Source organism: Rhipicephalus microplus, chromosome 2, assembly GCF_043290135.1.
Source record: "Rhipicephalus microplus isolate Deutch F79 chromosome 2, USDA_Rmic, whole genome shotgun sequence".
NCBI classification, from domain to species: Eukaryota; Metazoa; Arthropoda; class Arachnida; order Ixodida; family Ixodidae; genus Rhipicephalus; species Rhipicephalus microplus.
The window spans coordinates 44,436,037-44,457,785 of record NC_134701.1 but is presented as its reverse complement, the minus strand read 5'-3'; the positions used below and the strand labels follow the sequence as shown (position 1 = coordinate 44,457,785).

The window sequence follows — 21,749 nt, the reverse complement described above, 5'->3', positions numbered from 1 at the left end:
CCTCAGAACTTTCCGCATGAATACAAATACGTTGATGGCGACCTTCTCAACGGTGAATATTTTATTACTGAATTAAATTTTTAATTACTAAAACAGCTCACAAAGAAATACTGTTTTAAATGTGAAGCACTCCTTGAGAAACCAAAGGAATTTCGAGCATTTCTATTTACTTTAGCTTCCCACTGAGCTCGTGTTCACTGTTTTATTCGTCACCGCTTTGCAAGCTGCATCCATCGCTTCAAGTTATCATAAGCAAGGATAATCAGATTTATCGGAGAATAAAATGGAACCTTTTCTTGGCGCTTCCAGTATGGCAAAACTCAAATATTTTTAAAGATTAGTCGCAATCATGTGCTTACAGTAGCTTCGATACAGCAGGGGTGATGATAATCCTTTTTTATGAAAGAAAATTATTTTCCTGACAGAGCAATTGCTTTGACCGGTCCACAAAAGATTTGTTTGTTTTCAGCAATAACTGCATCCCTCAGCCGCAGCAGAATAAAAACATGAACAAGTGATGTGATATGTAGGGCCCCTGTTTAGCGCTAGCCTGCTCTACAGTACTACTGCACAAGGCGGAAAGCGTCATAAAAAGCCTTCAAGCTAAATTGTCACTGCTGAAATGTTGGAAAATTATCACTACATTGTGCCTTTGCCTCATAATATTTTCTTTTTCTCGTAACAATATTATTGAGTGACTATACAGTGGTGAACGAAAATCGTGCCTTAGTTGTTGTTTTCTTCAGCGTGCAGCCGACAGTAACCACTGTCGAAAGTGTAGGGACTCAGCTCCCCAACTTTTCTCAGTGGGGGGGCTTCCGCCCCTCTTGCTCCTTCGGTTTATACGCCTATACTTAAAGCGGGTGTGCACTAACGAGGTTTGCTGTATATCTTTCCTGGGCATGCATCTTCTATCGTATAATTAGGGCGATCGACAAGTAAGACTAAAGGTGGCTTTTGCCAGTACAATGAGAAAGTGAAAGTAAAAAACGAAAACAAAATTGGAACCAATATATTTGATATTCTTGTCTGCCTCTCTATTTGTGAGGTACCTTGCACATTCTGCATTCACTGGGACTATGTGTCTCTAAAACCACTCAGCCAAGCTGTTGTAGCCACGTCGTGATGCTTGCGACAGGGTAAGAAAGAAGACGTGTCTTTCTGATTTTATATCACTCCGTGTGGTCTCTGGCTTTTTCCCTTACCCTGCAGTCCATCACAAGCGTGAAGACAATATTAAGCCACGTCACTTTAGCCACACTCAGCGTGACCTAAAAGGAATTTTTTTGCTACAAAGATGATTAGAAGCCATTGCATTTTTTGAAGTACGCACTACATCATGTGTGTGATAAAAGGAAATTTCATTGCAGTTACTTGAAATATACATTGCTAACATCTATGGCATCAAGAAGCTTTCTGAATAAAAGACATGTATTGTTGAGCAGCATATTGTGCCACTCAGGACTTTGTGAACTTGAAATGCCAAGAACCACCAGGGTCTCAAAATGTGCAGCATGCACATAATGTGTAAGCAAGCAGGGTGCGAGATAAATAGTTGGCAAGGCATAATACCACCTAGTTAATGAAGTATGTGTACATTAAAAATTATGTTAGTGCTATGCCAAATGTGAAAACCCTTGCATTTCTTGAAAGAATGTGAGTGACCTCTACATTTTTTAGTTAATTAATAGTTCCAATGACTGAACTTGAGCATTACTATCAGCCTCATGTCAGCTAGCGCCAGTGTTCAAAACTCTAGCTGAATATTTATTGATCAAAGGCGCGAGTTGCAGAAGACGTATCATGACCTATGTGTCGTAGCTGTGGTGCAACAACTGCAGTCGGGGTAACTGGGTAACCGTTCACTGATACTAGCTTAGGTAGTGTAGGTGCGTAATCGCTGTTATGGCTGCCACCCAGTGGGTCCCGCCAGTCTATGGCTGCTTTCGTGCCACTTGGGGGGCTGCCCTCAACACCTCCCTTCCCTTTTTTAAAAAGGATTGGATCCTGCAACTCCAAGCAGTCTGTTAACCCTCCAAGTTTGAATGTTGTATGTGTCTTGCCATCAATCTTGTAGGCCTTATGTTAGTTTGTACGATGTAGGTCACTTGAATGTTAAACATTTGACAGATGTCCGTCTGGTTGGGTATAAAAACTGGGAAATTATTTAAGCTCCAACCAAAAAGTTTGTGAAGAATTTCGATTTTAAGGAATAGTCTTGGTTCCTTCCTCAGGAGAAGTTGGGACTACATATCAGTGGCGTATTCAAAGCACTCGTGGGGCGGTTAATTCAAGTCAATAAGCCAAGACTTCGGACGCGATATCATGCAGCTCGTGAAGCTCTACATACGCATTAAGGAAGGCATCTCTGTCTTCAAGACTCACCTCGACTTCAACCGCACCTGCAAAAAAAGGAAACTCGTTCCTCAAATCCTGCGCCTAAAACGACCTGTCTCGACTCGACTCCTGAAGGCTTGGAAGTCGTCACAAGAGCCGAACAGCGACTGATCAATGACCACCTTCCTGAAATTAATGCCTCTCTACGGAAAAAAGAATTGGACCTGTTCTTTGCCAAGTGTCAACTTGACCACCACATCCCTATGTTAATGTCTGCGGTCGACGCGTTCGCAGACAACTTTGCGGCACCGACGGTGAAAAAGCACTGAACCACGCAGGATAAGAAACCTCCCTACTTGTGGGACCGGAATTCTCCCTAAAGCATCCAAAATACCAGGTTTGTCACTAATCTTTGTCTCGTCCACTCACTGATCACAAACTTTTATTCTGGCAAAGGGAGATGACTATAACATATCAACGACGCCCTGTCTACGTAAACTTGTCGTGGCTGATGAGGAATCCATCCAAAACGTGAGGCCGAGCGCCAGAGAAAAAATTAGGCTGAAATCAATTGGGATCCTTTTGAAATTACCGTTACAAAGGAAAAAAACTTGACCGCGGAGGAGAACTAGGAACTTCGGATACTCCGACAGGATAAGAGTATTGTCATCTTGCCCGCCAACAAAGGCAATTCGACGGTGGTGTTGGACAGCGGGGACTACGATCGGAAGATTCCAGCTCTTTTAGAAGGGGACACATACATGCAGCTACAAAAGGACCCAATGAAGCAAACCCAGACACAGTTAAACAAGCTACTCGCTAAAATTTTGAAACATTATCCGAATCTCGGAACACTGTACGTGCGACTAATCTGCCGTAACAGATCCACACCGAGTTTCTATGGACTACCGAAAATTCACAAGCCTGACGTCCCCCTCCGACCAATTGTAGACTTCACTTCCTCCTCATGCCAAGCCCTTTCATATTTTCTACACCGAATCTTCGCCCCCCTAACCCAGACGACACCAACTCATGTCCGTGACTCCAGCCACTTTGTGCAGCTAGCATCAGAGGTGAGCATCGACGATAACGAGAGCCTGGTCTCGTTCGACGTCGTTTCATTGTTCACCACTGTGCCAGAGCCCTTAGCTGTGTCCTCAACCTGTGATGCGCTTGAGGGTGATGAAAGCCTCAGTGAAAGGACTCCTTTGGCTGTTGACGAGCTCTGCCGTCTACTAGAATTCTTCCTGTCTAATAGGAACTTCCCCCTCAAGAGAAAAATTTTCAGGCAGAGCAGTGGAACCGCGATGGGAGCTTCCATCTCCGTCACGATGGCAAACCTGACCATTGAGCACATAGAAGAAAAAGCACTCATCTCCTTCTCGCCGTGACCCAAGCTTTTTCTTCGGTATATGGACGATTGCTTGATTGCTTCTCCGTCATGAAGACGTCTGAAATTGAAAACTTCAGACAGCGTCTGAATTCCGTGCACCCAGCTTATTCACGGACAAGTGTGAAAGTGACCGCTGCCTGCCCTTTCTCGGCGTCCAGGTGGCAAGAAAGCGCAACGGCCTGGAGTTTCTATTCACAGGAAGCCAATGCACACCGGCCGCTACCTTCAGCATGACTCTTCCCATCCCGCCTGTCACAAGGCCTCGTTTGTGACCACAATACTTCAGAGAGCTAAGAACATATGCTCCAATGGCACAGAGCGCATAAAAGAAGAGACCCGCCTAATTGCGGACCTTACAAAAAATGGATACCCCGAAAACTTCATTTGGGCCGCCACCCGCCGCGCAGAGCTACAGAGGATACGGAAATCCCAATCAGCTTTAATTGTCAGCCCTCCGAAACGCATTCCGGTCCCATACGTCCAAGGAACTAGCGAGATGTTGGCGCTGATCTTCAAAAAAGAAGAGATTCGCATCATGCACGCGACTTCGTGTACGCTGAGCCGCCTCCTCCCCCGCACGAAGGACCGGCCAACAATGAACAGGACCCCCGGGTCGTTTACGACATCCCGTGCGCCGAGTGCCCTTCTTCGTGTATCGGTGAGACGAAAAACCTACCGGAACGAATCAGGCAACACGCTAAAGACGTGCAGAGGCTCTATAAAGAGCGCGGCGTTGTTGCCGTGAATGCTGAGACGTTGGATTACTGGATCAATCTTGGAGCAACGACTATCCTTGAAAGCGAGACGAACTCGAAGAGAAGGTTACTACAATATGGCCCTTCTGATAACATCAGATGAAAATCCGCGGATGATAGTCACTGTGGACCATTTAACATGCTACGCTGAGACCGCCGCCCTTCCAAGTGCCACCGCGCGAGATGTAGCGTCCTTCGTCCTCCATCGCTTCTTACTACGACACAGTGCACCTCGAGAGTTACTAAGTGACCGAGGTCGAGCCATCCTATCAGAAGTCGTCAAGGCTCTGCTTTCTGAATGCCATTTTATTCATCACAAGACCACGGCGTACCACCCACAGACTAACGGGCTCACGGAGAGATCTGACCACACCCTCGGCGATATCCTCGCGATGTTTTGACATCTGATCATACTAACTGGGATCGCACTCTTCCATTCATCATGTTCGCATACAACACCGTGGCACAGTCTACCACTGGATTTTCACCTTTCTTCTTTATGTACGCAAACCTTCCCACACCATCGACTATCTCCTTTCATACCGTCTTGATGCATCCAAATGCCCATCTGTGTCTGAAGCTGCCGAAAAGTGGAAGAGTGCCGTGAACTCGCACGCACCTTTTGTCAAAAGAACTGCAGCACCAGAAAGAAAACAATGCCGACTTTTCAAGAAGCCACAGCTGTTCTCCGGGATCACTTGTATGGCTGGCTGTTCCTTACCAAACCCCCGGCCTTTCCTCAAAACTTGTCCCAAAGTACGAGAGCCCTTACCGCGTTTGGAGCAAACCTCGCGGGTGAATTTTCTCATTGAGCCACTTTCCACATCCGACGACATGCGCCGGCGTGGACGTGACATCGTCCACGTCGCCGGCCTTAAGCCATACAATAGCCCTCGGCCTCCAGACTCTTAGGTCGCCAGAATGGCTCTTTTTCGAAAAGGGGCGATGCTACTTGCCAACGATGCGTTTTATTCTTCACATACTATTGTTCAATTTTTGGCTGTGTTCTAACAAGTTCCCATCTATTTCTGCACGCAGGTGACGAAAAGGCGATGTTATCCTATCGTGCCAATCTGGTGCATTGAGTAGTATTTGCTAGTGCGCTGGTATGTTGGATGAATGATCTGCAGAGCTCAATGCGTGAGCATAGGGTTTTTCAAGAAGACCGATTGCCAAAGACACCAAAATAATAATGCAAAATGACTCAGCAATCTCGTTGCAATGTGCACATTCACATTCCCTTCCTTGTTTTTTGATGCACATTGGCATGCATGCCTGCAAAGCATGGCCTTTCCTTCGATATGTACAACCTCGTGAATCCTCTTTTGGGAGGTGAAGTGAACGTTCAACCACTCGTAATGATAAAAATAATGACTGACGCTTGCAGCGACATTAGGTAATGCACCATTGTGAACCGTTCTTGCGGGCCAGGGGACAACTTCAAGTGCATCATGAACGCTGAAAATGGCGTGCAGTTCTTCAATGATATCTGGTACTTATAAGCATTTCTGGGCATCATCTCTGAAAGTGAGCAACTCCATTGGTGCAGGTGACGATGTAGCTGTTTCTGACTGTATCGATGCTGAAATCATGGCTGCCATTGTCGGTGCCCCGGAAGTGTACCCCTGTAGTTATAAATATGCAAACACTCTCGCTGCTGCCACTAATCAATCTTTTGCCGCGCTACAAAGCTTGCATTGGCGTTCTGCATCAACCGACGCTGTTGTGGCCTAATGAGCTGAATTCACTTATTTGAACAGATTCAGTGATATTAAGGATGACTGGAACTTGATGGATGGCAAGAAGCAAGACAAGTTTACGGGCTATTTTTATGCGAAATAGAGTGCAGTAACTTGCAGTTCACGCCTTGTTCTTAATTATACTGTGAACAAATCTTTATGTTGGCACTTGTGACAATTTCCGAGGCCCGAAATTCTTTAATGTAGGCCCTAAATACGCATATTTCGTATTTGGATTTATCGATATGCAAACTATTTTGAGATTTTTTTGGAGTTCGATATATCCGGGATAGACTGTATTGCACTGGTTTAATAACGCCACGAATATGTGCATTGCTCACAAATTGAAACATGGCAATTTAGGGTTAAGTAATGCATGCATGTACAGTATCGTCTACCACTAAAGGGAACACTACAATGAGCACCATTCAAATTGAAGGACCTCTAATAGCATATAGATAACGAAACAATGCTTATGCGGGGCACTAGTCTGTCAAAAGGAACCAGAACAACCAGTCACTACAAGTTTCGTGTAAATCTAAGCCACTATGCTTTTGCAAGAGAGTGAAATACAAGTGTGCTGTACCCGACTCTAAATAGTACTTTCGTTTCCAAGATCTTCAATTCACATTATATCGGTACAATTTTGACACTTAATCAGAGCCTCTGGCATGATACAGTTAAGTATCTCTAGTGATTGAGCATACTGTAAGATTTAATGCCACACATCAATCTCTGAACGGTGTGCATTTTGAATAGACACTGGCACCAAGTTGGCTAAAAGATTAATTTACACGCATCCTGGAACTAATGATGTATCTTTGCTTATGGCTGCCTGCCGTGGGTGCAGTTTTGAGAGAAAGAGCATGCAGGTGTGTTGCATTTCCGGGTTCCTCCTCGCAGGTTCACGAGCGGCTGACAAAGCTTCATGGGCTGTGAGTCTGCTGCACAGTGGTGTCCAGCAACAGACAACTGCAGCAGCAAGTGCCTTCAAGTTACTTCTCAAGATGCGCCATTGGGGCTGTCTATTGACTAGGCATGCAAGACATGTTATGGTGGCACTACAGGGTCATGAATTTGGTACATACTGCCAAATGAAGAGTGGACACTTTCTTTTTCTAGAAATTGAATTAATGATATTAGCACACATGCAGGCTGCAACCAAAAGGATCTTGCCATGCAATTATTTTTTTTAACTTGGAATTTGTATACAGGGTCTGTCTAAAAGTTCCTTTTTTGTAGCACTGCCTGTTGGGGCAGCACTTAAGAGAGGGGGGGAGTTATCTTCAATATGAGTCCAGTTTCATTTGCCTGTGGGCAGTTGTTGAGGCAGGTCATGCCATTGTACAAAGGTACTAATGCACCATCGTCGAGAGAAATAAAATGGATGAGTTTTTCGAGCTGTATTATGCAATTAGGTTTTGTGTGAAACTAAGATCAAAACAGGGCAGAGTAGCTAAAAGTGCTTCAGAAAGGTGACAAGACAGTGAAACAAAGCCCGGCTTTGATGTGGTTCCAGGAAGGTGTGAAACGACGATGACCAGTCTGGACGTTCATTGAAATCACAAATGGGCGACTCGGCACAAAAACTACATCAAGTTTTAGACAAGGATCGACGATTCAGTGTTCAGTTGATTACAGAGGAGTGTGGAGTATCCTAAACAATCGTTCAACGTATTTTGACGAAGAATCTTATAATGACCAAAGTTGGTGCAAAAATGGTGCCAATAGTCTTGATAAGTGAGATGCTGCACTGATGGTCGTCAAGTTGCAGCCCAAAATGGCAGCACTGCTACAGCCACTGTAAAGCCTCTACATGGTACCACCAGACAATTCTTGTCCCCAATAATCAAATAAACTCTTCATGAGATGCTGGATAGGGTAAAAGAACACGCTGAAGGAGCCTGTCATTGGTTACGTGAAACATTAGTGCATTAAACCAGGGTGAGAGTTTTTTTGAAAAGGTATGAAAAAAGTGTAAACTGAACAGTTATTAGTGAAATGAAAATTCCAAGAACTTTTGAGACAGACTTTCCTGTATGTCATTCCCCTCCCCTGGCCGTGCCCGGATGATACATAGCCCAGCCATTTAAACTTCAGCCAACTGACTTGCCGGACAAGAAAGCTCTGCTATTATGTCGTGTGCTGTGCATGACAATTGTGCTCTTCTCATTGGCGGCAGTACTTACTTTTTAAGTACTACTATAACTGCTAGGACAAAGTAACTGGCTTGTGTCTTGTGCGTTTACTGATGTCATTACAAAGCAGTTATTTCTTGCAGGTCAACAGGACACTTTGAAGCAAAGTATCATCAATAGGGCAGACTGGGATCACTAACGTGTAATTTATAAGTAAAACTTCCACCACTTATAGTCTGGGTTAATGCTAAATCGTGTAACTTAGCCGGTATTAGTCCGCTACAAAGAAAAAGAAAAATGGCACAGATGCCATAGAAAGACAGGCAGGTTAGTGCCTACCTTTTTCGTTACGTCTCTGTTGGGTTCAACACTTCTGAATCATAGCACATTAAGTGCCTACCAGTGATGTTTGGGTGCACAAACTAAACAGATTTAGTGGTAAATCTTTGTTGTTGCAAAGCTGACCAAAACAGATTTGCCCAGATGTTCATAATATATACACAGTGAAATCGATAAATGTATCCAAGTCAACCTACTGCATCCACACTTTTGGCAGTGCATGAGAAATAGATGGTACCAAAGAACAAAAATATTCGCAACGGGAGCTTGCTCCTTGACTGCCTTTTGAAGAAATGTTATGGCTGTGGCATAAGATAGAAATCCTGTGAAAAAAGCATACTAAACCTTGAACCAGTGAAATTGACCTCTGTTGAATCTAATCAACTGCAATTATTTTTTTTCATTGAAGTGATCTTTGCACCGTGACTGCTTATGTTTCTTTACACTCAAGTCCTGCTGTGAAGCCATCTATTCAAAGCTGAATGCTGAAGAGCTTTCATAGGAGAAATGGGTCTTGTGCAACAGCTTTTGCTGCCTGTGCATACTGCACATTCTCCAGATTTTGCAAAGCAAGAAAAGGTGCTGAATTCTTAGCAGTAAAAGATAATTACTTTTTGTAGGAGCTTTAAAAATCTTATTTTCAATTATTTGAAACAGGAGTTTTCATTTAATAATGAGATCTAACGGACAATCATATGCTAAGAAAAGTCAATCAAAAGTCAATGTAAAAAACAACCATGCCCTTACTTTCCTTGGAATGATTGTTTTCTTGTGTCTAGCAAAAAAAAAAAAACGACCCCTTAAATGTATACTTCTGTCATTCAGTTTTCATTTGGTAAGTTAAGATTACTAACATGAGGTATCTATTTCCATGAAGTCAATAATCGCAGGGCATATGCAGATGATTGAAGTTCTACATAATTTCAACTACTGCCTCAGTATACTCATCCATCAATCAACAGAGCTACAGGTTTGTCTACAGGTTTCTCAGTATGAGTCACTTGACATGGTATTTGATTTAAATAGCACCACTTTTTGCCCGCTAGTGAACTTGGCTACACAATTTTAAGAGCATCTAATCTTATAGTTTGGTTGTACAGGGGTAAATGCATTAGAACATCTCAATTCGTTGTGACTCAGGAAGTCGGGGCATAATGCCGCAAGAGTTGCAATGTGGGTGATGCATTTGAAAAGTATTGATGCAGTGCGAAGCGACACATGAGAAGGTACATATGGTCAACACACACGTAGCGCTGTTTCGTGTCCATAGGTGCCTTCTCAAGTCCGTATGTCGCTACGTCAAACTTTTTCATAATGCCACAGTTTCATCTGTTTGGGTGAGCTGAAGTGATTGAATCATTTTTGCTTAGACAAACTGGCAGATGAGGGTAGTTCTTTCAGTACAATAGTTTTTTTTTTCATTTCTTCCTGCAGCCAAGATATGGTCAGGTATTTTCAACTTATGCTTCAGGATCATTTTTCACTGATAGCAAAACACTGTCAAAAGATTTTTGGACCAAAACGGCAGACACACTGTGTAATTCTGGCTTCATGTCTGGCATGGTTCTCTTTAATTGCCATTTTGATTTAATTGAAAGGCTGGTGCACGGGGCCTCGTACATGCTGAGCACTCTAAGCCAGTTGAAGATATGTATTAAATAAATGTCGCTTAATTACTGTGTGGCTTTTATGCACTATCAAATTCAAGGTGATAAATTCACTAATTAGTAATGAGATTTTAATTGAATGAATAAATGCAAGTCATTGCAAATTATAGTAATGTCTACTTATGAAGTAACCCACATTAAAGGGCCACTCACCACGCCCCACATCAAATTTTAGTTAGACCGTGGGAGTTGTTGGGTGTTCGATGAGAAACATTTTTCCACGAAATTTTTGTTAATCGGTTCATTAGGAGCTGAGAAAACTTCTTTTTTGAAGTGGTGCAAAATGAGACTGAGAGGAGGCAAGATCGAAACGCTTGCCACTCCTCCGCGAAGCCTTCGCAAGCTAAATCTCTTTCCTACCCGCTGCAGCATCCAACATAGAGGTTACGTGTGCACGACGTTCCCGAACAAGCCCAACCCCCGCGCACGCAAGCATAATTTTTTTTTTACCAGCGTTCTTTTGAGGTCTACTGCCTGTTTCTGTGGGATGGTTTAGAAACGCCGCATTAAACGCGGTAGAATAGATGAGCACAATGAGTGCGGGAATACCTAGGAGCGTTCTATGGCTGTCGTCTGCTTGATGCGCTGACCGCCGAATCGCGGGGACACAAATGCATGTAAAACACCGGCGCATTAGCCCTGCATCTCGTTGCAATTCATGAGAAAAAAAATGAAAAAAAACGCTCACATTGCTTTATTGCGTCTCATTAATTATCCAGAAATTCATTAATCTCTTCAAGCAACAAATACATAAACTACGCATGTTGTGTTAAATAATTTTCGCCATGTCACATGCCACTGTTGGCAACGTCAGAGCATAGTCGTCTACATAGAGCACCAACGTCACTGCATTGCCGTGTACGTAGGGCTATTCATATGCGCACGTCATGCCCTTATTCTCTGGGCGCTCACCCGCGAGAGAAAGAGGGAGTAGTGTTCATCTTGAATTTTGGCCCATTTACGTGGCGCTCAGCATTGCAAATTTTGGCATACATGATCATGAACACCTCATTCAAGCATTGCGCTTGTCAGCTCAAAATTGTCAGACCTGATGAGTGGCCCTTTAAAAAGAAAGATCTTATCTGTCACACAGGAAGTCATATACAGTTAAACTGCTTTATAAGAGGCATGCTTCGGGTTGCAATTCTTGTCTTTTGTATGAGGAGAGTACTTTGTATGCATTTTCTTATCAACCCGTATTTTACTGTGGGCACACTGGTGTCTCTTATACCCATTGGTCTCTTACATCAGCGTCTTTTACATGGGTTCGACTGCAGTAAATATTATTTGTGCATCGATGGAATGTGGTTGTATTTCGCGTAGGCTGACAGTGCAATGTGTAAAAAATATATGTAGAGACATGTCTTCATGAATCTTAAAGGGCCAGTGAAACAGGCTCCGACTTTTTTCTGTAAAACCTCCAAATGAGCTTGCTGATTTGTACAGTAGACCATGGTGATCACAATTTGCAAATACTACAGAGCTGCGCACCATGCGAGCTGTCCATTTCGAAAAACAATTCTCACGCCTCTTTCTTATGCCTGAGCAATCCTCCTCGTATGCGCTGTGACTGAGCCTGCCGATTAGTCCTTTGCATTATTTTCATTTTCTAGCGTGCCATTTCGTAGACTACCGGCCAGAACGAAAGCTTTCAAGAGGTGTCTTGCTACTTTATCACTAGAGGAAGATAGCCTACCACCTCATCAGAGCGCTGCTTTAACACCGCTGCACACGTGCTCATTTGCTGGCTGCACCCCAATGCTGACGTGATGAGGACCGCCATGAGAAAGGGTGGGAAGGACGAGTGAGAAATCAGCCAACCCAGCTCGTTCAATACAGCTAAGTTCTTGTGGCAGCATGTTCACATTGTACAAGTGCTCGGTTATTTCTCTATGAGAAATATTGAACCGGAAGATTGTTTACTGTCGTTTTCATAATTATGACAGTGTTTTGTAGAGAGTGCATATGAAATATGTTGCTTTTAGGTATTCATATGCTTTTTGTTATTGCTGATGCGGTTAGCTGACATGTCATATTTATTTTGTAGTCATATAGGGTGACTATTTGGAAGCTCAAGTCACAGGCGCATAAGCTATCACTAATCACAGTTGCGGTAGAGTGTACTAGAATGGGAAAGTGGGTCCACTCGAGCGGATAGCAAGCAGTGCGGGTGAAGCAAAAAGACTTGAAAATTTGCGGTGGCACTGCAGTCGTCTTCGTGTGATCTGGTGTTGGGCCGGTGCAGCAGTGGCCGGCAGCGCTCGTGGGCATGCCTGGGACTAAAAGAGCGCCGAGGCTGTCGTTTGCTCGGCGCAGTATCGTCTGCTTGAGGCTTCGCCGCTCGCGCGTTGATTTTCTTTACCATTTGTTCGCTAGCTACTTTCAACTTTGTTGGTGCAAAAAAAAAAAAAAGAATCGAATGCGATGAAGCTAGCCCTGCTGCTATTAGCTACAAGCAGGGTGTTCAGCGAAATTAATGTAGTGCCTTCTATTAGTTGAATTATTCAAGAGACATGGTGCGACACTGTGCATGGCTTTGCACGAATGCTGCTGCATGCTGCTGCAGTGCTGTGGAATACACTTGAGATGCAACGCCCACGCCACAGCTGCCGGTGGCGGCTGCTGCGCGTGATCATAACTATGGAAACATCAACGGTAGCCATGGTAACGTTCAGGTGAAAGCAACAGGGGCACTGCCTGGATTTTCAGAAAGAAATGCCTCAGCGCAGAGCCCTGTGTGGACCCACTACCACATTCTAGTGCATTCTAGTTGCAACAGATGATCACTCAAGATCGTGTGCAGAAGGGTACAGCCTATGCAAAAGCTTCCTGAAGAATTCTCGAATGTTTGCATCTAGTCGAAGACGAGTCGAGTCGAGACGAATAGTCGAATAGTCGACATCTAGTCGAGACGAATAAAAATATTAAGTCACAATGCGGATGTCAATGTAGGAGGTGAAAGTTTTCCAAGAGCTGATTGACGAGCACATGCATGCATTGAATGTGCAGAGTGATTTTCCACATTTACTGTGTCATGAACTATTGATTGTGTGATTGCAATGAAAACATGTCCTTAGACTGTGATGATTTCTTTTTTCTTATTAGTTCGCTGTATTTTGATTTGCTTAAATGTTTCTGTTGCAACGAAGAGATCCCAGGATGTAAGCATCAAGTGCATCCTTTTATGGCACTATTTTAGTGTAATTTGTTGTGCGATTGAAAATCTTGCTGTGACTGATTTTTTCAGGCATCACCATGTTGAACCATGTGTCATTGTTTAAGGTGTTCAACCAGAACCGCTTTTTTCTAAAGAGTCTGTTGGCTCTTGATGCTGTTCAAGCAATGTGGTCATTCAGGCAAACAATGCCAGAGAAGGTTGTTAGCATTAATAGCTTAAGCACTGAAAATCCGTTTTATTAAAACTGCATGTTCAAAAATTTGGAATGCCTGTGATGGTAAGCATGAAGCAATGAAAAAAAAGCTTGAATGCACACTGTTGGGAAACTGCATGCTTTCATGAAAATAGAGGTAGTATGAGTGTATATACATACAATTTTGTGGTACAGCTACACAGTTAGTTACTGCCAATTCAGGCAAAGAGCAAATATATGATTGACATGATTTTCCTATAGTTGAACAACTCTATGTGTACCTGACAGTGTGCATTTACACCTCAAGAAGCATCAAAGTTCCTCAGAAACATGCTCCCTGGAGTGCACAAGTGCACGGCTTTAATGCCTCTTCAACGCACGAGTGCACTCATGCTGTATAGCATCAGTTGTCCATAAAAAAGCGGCAGCCCATTTTTTATTTGCCTGTGTACAATTCTGTGCCGCCTTTAGCAGTATCATGTTCACTTGCTGGCATGATATCTTTTCTGTGAATAAGCTTGCGAGAAGCTTACTCTTGCGTCTCACTGTTTCTTTACCATTCTGATAATAGACTAAATTGTGGAAACTAGAAAGGTGCACATACTCTTTGTGTGTGGTACTTGAAGACACGAATGAATCTTCAAAGACATTAACATTTTTATTGTCTGTCTCTGCACTGGACTCCAGAAACTTGCCTATCACCTATCTTAACATATGTGTTGTAGGATAATAGCTTCGAGTTGGACACACTTAGGATGAGTCTATAAGCTGTCCCTGTTGCCTAGCACACCTACCACTCTAAACTAGAAATTGCCTTTGATGCAAAGGTTGCCAAATCAATAGTTTATGAGTGCACTCAAGTGAGCTGCATAATAAAGATGGTAATAGACTTCGAAGACGCGAATCCATAGAGATGAGACACGCACAGTTAATGGCCAGTTATCAATACAGGAAGAAAGTAGTGTGACAATATTTTTGCATTTATAAGACATTGTTTAAACAATGGTACTAGTATTTCATTTATTATACAAGGTTTCATTTATTATACTTATTTATAAGTGCAAAGTATGTGAGGCTGTGGCATAGCATTTTTAGTGACGCAGCCAATAGCCAAGGTGTCTGGGTATGACAGTGAATGATATTGGTTGTTTAATACTAGGCCAACAATCAGCATTGCTTCCACAAACATCACCTAAAAATGGGTTGCTGTGCATGCTGGCCATCACTGAGAGCGTGTGCAAAAGACATCCACTCACTCCTGGAAGATTCGTTCAAAGTTCAAAAGCAAGCTGAACTCAACATTTAAAGTGAAACACCGTTGATACCTGCCAGGGACGACGGCGTAACTACGCACTAACCACCAGCTACAAATTTGCATCCCCTGGCATGTGCCATCGCCGCCAACAAAGGAAGAAACTCGGTGCCACTGAAAATATTTCCTGAAATGCCCACCGCGAAGCCATTTCTTTCCTTTAGCCTACGTACACAAAAGTTTCTAACTCTCGCACAACCGCTCGATAGCACGCGGTGGCGACGCCGATGAGCATTTCGAAACTGCCGCGGTATCTGCGATATGCAGCATAGCACAGCGACAGAACACAATCGGCTGTCCGTGATACGGTTGTTCTGCGCTCTGCTTTTAAGCGAAAACGCAGTTCTCTTTTTTTAAAACGCGGTACAGCCGCAAAGAGCCAAACCTTTTATTGCGTGGCCAGTAGGGAGCCTTCATGTGCGCGCGTCTCTGTGTTTTAAGGTGGTCTCAGCCATAGCCTCCTCTATAACTTTGTGCCCGAGCGGTCGGTCCCTCAGCGCCGTCCCCCGAGCTATTATGGGATGCGAGCGCTCCTGGCGGAGCGCCGAGGCGCAAAACGAGAGAATGGATGGCAGCTATGGAGAAAAAACCGGCTTTGAGTAACTACCGAAAGGGCAAAAATGAAATAAGGAGGGAGGCATTTTACGATAATTCAAGGGGAAGCGCTTTACTGTTTGAAGCGAGATCGGGTTGCCTTAGAACGCGTAGTTATAAAGCAAGATTCAGTAAAGAAGAAGAACAATGCACATGCTGCGGGAAAGATAAGGAAACGGCGGAGCATGTTCTGATTGAATGTGGAGATATCCACCCAGGTGTACTCCTGTATCCGTCAACTGAGCTCGTAATGGTTCTAAATTCTCTAAAGAATTACGCGGAAGTTTTCCTCGCAAGAGCGAGAAAGATGAATCAGCCACTGAAGGCTGCCGTTGACAACGCCGCGCAAATACTACAGAAACGTGACAAACTCAAGTGCTCGACCCCGGGACATCATAAAAAACTTTTGGAGGTTGTGCTCGTGAAGTTTCTCCGCCCACTTTTTCTGAACTTCGCGACGAGTGTGACTGACAAACACGACTTGGCAAAAGATTTTCATGTCAAACCATTGTCTCGAAAAGTGCTCAAGCTTTGAGCGCGAAATCAAATAACAAAGCTCACATTGCATTCTGCATACAGTGCTTGTGTTAAAAATTTGGTGTGTGCGCACTTCTTAACGTATACGCATAATCCAATGCAATGTAGACGGTTTCTAGACCGTCATAAACGCAAGCGTGCATAGGCCGCGTCGTCTGCTGTTATTATGGGATCGGTGCGGCATCTGGCGGCGAGCGCCAAAACTATAAGGGACGGATGGCGCGTATGTATTTAGCGCTAATGCGCGGGCACAAAAAAATATAGGAGGCTATGTCTCAGCCTTTGACCCACCCACGGAGGAAGGAAAAAGACCCACCACTTGCCGCCGCCCGTTAAAACACTAAGTTGCCAGCCCCGTTTTCCATGGCAACAAGCGCCATGTTGGTTCTTGCGGCCAGGCATTCCTGCTCCGCGGCACTGCACCAGCTGAATGTTGGTGCAAGTGTGCAAGATGCAGTATGAGCTGCGTTTGACTACACCGTAGACGTAGCTTCCGCTACGACACCATCCTCGTGCTAAGCGCATTCACAATAAGCGCATTCACAATAACAGGGTACTGCGTGCCGCAATGCAAAGCCAACTGGAGATTGTCGCACCTCCCGACTTGCTCTAGGGAACGGAAACGCTGGATAACACAAGTGAAACGAGATTGCTTGGAGCAGAATATTTCTCCCCGTGTTTTTGAGGTGAGTACCCGTTGTATTGCGAGTGGATTGAGTATACCGCTGCATATTTCGTGAAATTATTGACTTTTTCATGTGATGAAAGGTAGTTTGAGCAAAGTAAACACGACAACTTGCACAGAAAAAAATGAATCAGGCTTCGTTCAGCTACGCCGGGTTATGCAAGCGAAAGCCGATAAATTCGAGTGTTTGTTTATTCTCGTACGTAGTCGAAGCGTGGTTCACCAATCGAATGATATGAGGTCCGTTCGATTCGCCTGCACCACGTGAACCAGTTCACGAGGTGCTGCACCTTGCCATTCGTTTCAGCGGTGCAGCAATGACGACCGCTGAACCCTGCCATTCGTTTCGAAAGGTGCAGAAGAGGTGCAGCACCGGTTCATGATTTTCCTGCACCTCCTTCGCTGACGGTGCCGGCTTGGTGCAGGCGCGCGTGCAGCTGAGCAGACGACGCAGCACTTGAACGTAGGTGGCTTAGGCGCCGTACCCGCCTCTACAAATGCGGTGTGTTTTGCCAAGTTGTTTGCGCCTCATAAACTGTCCGCATGTTCGATTTGCCATCGGTCAGTGTTTGCTGAACGGTGTAAATTAAGCGAAAAGAAATAAGGCCTGCACCTTGTCGGCACATCGTCATTCGTTTCGGGTGTCGTGCTGTGCCTGCACCGCTGAACTCACGCTGCACAATTTCTGAACTTCGCGTGCACAGCCGTGAATTGGTTCCGACCGGTGCAGGTGAATCGAACGGACCTATAACTAGTCGAACGTATTGACCTGCATACATTCGCTATCAGCGTTTCATCGGTTTCCGAAGCCGTCACCGCATTCGTCGCGGGAAACGCCGGGCCCGTAAACCACCAACAGACGCTCGCGTTCGTATCTTCTTTTGCTGGCAGATTTTCGCGTTCCTGCACTTTCACTTTGGTCGCTGAGGAAGGGCATTCGGAGAGATAGATGAGCCGGCGAACACGTTCCCTGTAGACTCTTGTAGTCTTGCACAGTTGCAACAGAACTAAATTTTGTGCGACTTGGCATGGGGTATTCGTTCTTCCCTCGAATGACACGCGGAATCACACCGAAAATCGCTCAACAATAGCAAAAAGTATTTCGCTTTAATAATATAGAATGCTACAGATTTACTGTTCATGTCAGTCCGCCCTTCTGTTTGTCTCTCGGTCCTGAACGGCGGAGTATATGTGCACTAAGAAAGTCGGCTGTTGGCCGATAACTCAAATTTTCCGTATGGGAGATTGGTGCTGAATCGTTATTTTTGTCATCCTTTTGTTTCATAACCAGCCACAAAGATGATTTGATATCGTGAACTCGGTTTTTATTTCGTGCTTGTAGAGAAAGTGTGTGTGAACTTCGTATATGGTCGGCACAGTGTATGACTTCTCGCCTTATTGCTTTATTGTAGGCCCACTGCGTGGACACAAGCATCCAGCAAAGAAGGCAGGACGGTTTGAAGAAATTAAGGCCAGATGCTGTTTGCAATAAAATCTGACCTGGAAAAACTTCGTTTGTCCCTTGTTGCTCTCCTTTGCTTTTTTCTTTTAGCCTAATTAGAGTGTACTAGAACAAGGGGAGTGCCCGGACCGAGATCCAAAAAGTGAGGCCCAAACGGGGTCAAATCCGCTAGTGGCGCTGCGATCGGTAGTCTGTGACCTGTCGTCGTTTTAAGAGCCGTGCGCAGCTCCGCCGAAGTGGTCGAGGGGTAGAATGCTCGCATCCCACTAAAAAGACCCAGGTTCGAATCACCGCTGTGACCATAGATTTTTTTTTAAATTTCACGTGTACAACTGTATTGTTTGGCTTTTTTTTTAAATATGCCTTCAGTTTCTACATATTGCTACAAAACATTACGCGAGATATGAAGTAAAGGAGAAAAAAACTTGACAGCAAGCGCATTTATTTGCAGCGCCACCGCACGGGATTCAACGAAAACTTAAAAGCATAGCTTGCGAGATTTTAGCGAATAAAAGAGAGACGGTGTGCTTTCACTCGCCTGCGGTCGCCGCCCACTGGCTCGCTTAAAAAAAGAAAAAGAAAAACTGAAAGTAAACGATTTTCAGTCGGCGGGAAGTCGCGAAGGTTTGAATACTGGTAAAGCAGCGATGTTCTGTCTGCTCGAGTTTTCAGTGTTCCTCCTCACACTAAATGCGTAAGATATTGGCGTGTAACATTAATAAAGCTATCACGAGGTGTGCGGAAACAGACAGGTGAACGTGTTCATATTTTTGTGGCAGACGATAAAAAAGCGCTGTCCGCAGTGCTCGTGCGCGAAACCTCATAGTTGCCGCAGCGGGCTGGCGGTGTAGCCGAGCAGACGACACGCGTGTTCCCCTTCAGATGTGGACCCCTCTGTACAAGTGAGAGTCTCACGTCCTGTTACACCTTTCGCAAATGAAACCAAAGCGGCAGGGCAACTGCTGTGTGCCCGGCTGCGGGGTTACCTACATAGGATCTACTGAAGGCAGTAAGTGTTCGCTATTCGCCGTTCCAACATCTCCGACCCTGAGGGAGAAATGGGAGTACAGCTTACGCTTGCCAAGAGGGCACATGAAAAGTTCAAGTGTGGTCTGCGAGGCACATTTCGAGCCGCATCATCTGCTTCGAGACTTCGTGCACATTATAGGCGGTAGAGAGGTCAGGTTGCCCCGTGACCGGCCAAAGCTTGCAGTCGGAGCAGTGCCTGTTATACTGAGTGGACAACAACGTTCCGACGGGGGTGACCAGGTGACTAATAATTCGACAAGTCGTCAGCATGCCAAACAAGATGCCCCCGGGCCATCAATGACCAAGTGCGAAGAGAAAAAAAGGTCCTCTAGCGCTGCGAGCTTGACAGAGAGGCATGCAAAGTGTGTGAAGTCGGCAGCGCATCCCGTGATGGACTGCAATTCGGAGACACAAGGCGGTACCACGAATGAAGGAAGACGTTCCCTTCTTACACTGACGATGCCGTCAACCTCCAGATGGACAGCCCTTCAGTTCCCGCATGTTGATGGTGTCTTCTATGTCACCTCCACACTAATACCGCCTTCAGAAATATCCCATGACAAAGTTATATTCCTGAAAGAAGAAGAAGACGGACTTCTCTGCCGAACACATATAAACGGCAGTCCTTACGACGAAAAACGGGCTCTATCTTTCGCACAGGCAGAGGAACATATGCAAAAAATCGACGCAGCTTCTGTATGCCCTGGCTCCATAAGGAAAAATGAACCTAATGATGGCCCACTTGAGACATTTGCCTCTGGACGGAACTTCAGATGCCATGGAGGAGCGTTTTACAGCAGAAGCTGTGAAGGTGTTGTACCTAACGGAGGTAAGTAGGTCTATGTACTTCACCGATACGGACAGAGCTTAAATTAAAGCGTATAGGAGAGGGACGTTTTGATAAAATTTATGGTGATTTTGAACGAGTTGTCAAAATATATGCAAGGAAACGACATTAATATGCACATCTTATTTCCATTTGCATGTTTTAATTGCTAACGGGCAGGGGTGTTTCTCTTACAGAGGTATAAAAAAAAAAGATCGCACAAGTTTACATTTCATGTGTGCAATTATTATCACGAAAATAAAAGAAAAAGAACTCGAGTGAAATTTATCACTGTTTAACACTACTGTGAGTTAATGTTCTTCCCATTACTCCTCTCAAATCGAGAAAGCTTGATGGTTGACGGTGCGTGCGTGCATATGTTTGTGTGCGTTAATGCGACTGTTTGTGGGTAGGCGTCTGTGTGTGTCTGTCTGTGGGGCGTAAACATGTAATCAGACCTTTTTTTTTTAACTGTGCAGGTGTAAAATGCCGTCCATGCGCCAAGGCAAGGCTGTCCCTGATTAGGAAAAAATGTAAGGTGATGCGTACCACTGCTGCTACTGGTGCCACTTCTGCAAAGCGAGCCATTTGTCGCCAAACGAAAACCTTGAGACAGCAAAATCGCCGACTGCTTGGACGGGTGTCAAACTTGAAATCAAAACTGAGAGAAATGGTGAAGCAGAACAAAGCTATAAAGGAAGGCACTTTTGAAGAAAGTATTGCTGACATGCCTCCAAAACAAAGAGAAGCAGCACTTCATTTTTTCCGCGCTTCCAAACGAGCGAGTACCAGGGGATTAAAATTCACTCAGAATTGGATCTTAGAGTGTCTGCTCATGAAGATGAAAAGTCCAAAGCTTTACAAATACATGAGAAGCAACAAGATCTTAGTCCTACCAAGTGAAGACACCTTGAGGAAATATTTGAGCTCGTACAAGACAGGGTTCGGTTTCTGCACAAGGGTCCTGAGTGCTCTAAAAAAAAAGACGAGATCTATGGACGCCTTTAAGCGACACGGAGGGCTGCTAATTGATGAAATGAAACTATCTGAACACTTGTCAGTCACATCCGCCGCCACTATTGAAGGTTTGGTTGATTTAGGCCATTTTACATCAAAAAAAGATAAATGTGAGCCATGCGACCATGGCATGGTGATTATGTTTGCACCTTTCACCGGCAAGTGGACACAAGTATTAGCAGTATTCGCAACACACGGGAACGTTAAAGGAGAGCTCCTCGCGAAAATTCTAGTGGAGGCTGTATTGCTTGCAGAAGATGCCGGTCTTTTCGTGGACTTTGTCACTTGCGACGGTGCGACATGGAACAGGAAGATGTGGAAGGTACTTGGAATCGAAGCAACGTCTGAGAACATTCAATGCAGAATGAGGCATCCCAAAGACAGCAGTCGCTACGTCCACTTCCTTTCGGACTTTCCGCATCTCATAAAGTGTCTTCGCAACAACTTGCTCCTCCACGACTTCAACACTCCAGATGGGCTGGTAGGTTTTCAAGCTCCCATTTATTCCTTTTTCTTCTGTTGTTTTATTGTTGTGTGTTTGTTATAGA

At 44.6% G+C, this 21,749-nt stretch overlaps 1 protein-coding gene and 1 long non-coding RNA gene across 14 annotated transcripts in view; both read left to right on the top strand.

Annotated features, from left to right (window-relative positions):
* Positions 1 to 14,392, top strand: part of LOC119169112 (uncharacterized) — a 64,223-nt gene extending 49,831 nt beyond the window's left edge. For all 13 annotated transcript variants that reach the window (XR_012893635.1, XR_012893636.1, XM_075886408.1 and 10 more), the window contains one exon: positions 7,128 to 14,392. Coding sequence is in view for 2 of the 13 variants with exons in the window: in XM_075886410.1 (XP_075742525.1) it covers positions 7,128 to 7,163 (36 nt within the window). In the remaining 11 variants the exon portion in view is untranslated. The remainder of the gene's footprint in view (positions 1 to 7,127) is intronic.
* A 1,933-nt stretch (positions 14,393 to 16,325) lies between these two features.
* On the top strand, positions 16,326 to 18,379 carry LOC119169476 (uncharacterized). The gene is made up of 2 exons (XR_012888749.1): positions 16,326 to 16,868; positions 18,280 to 18,379. It is a non-coding gene; the product is annotated as an uncharacterized LOC119169476 (long non-coding RNA).
* The last annotated feature ends 3,370 nt before the right edge of the window (positions 18,380 to 21,749 follow it).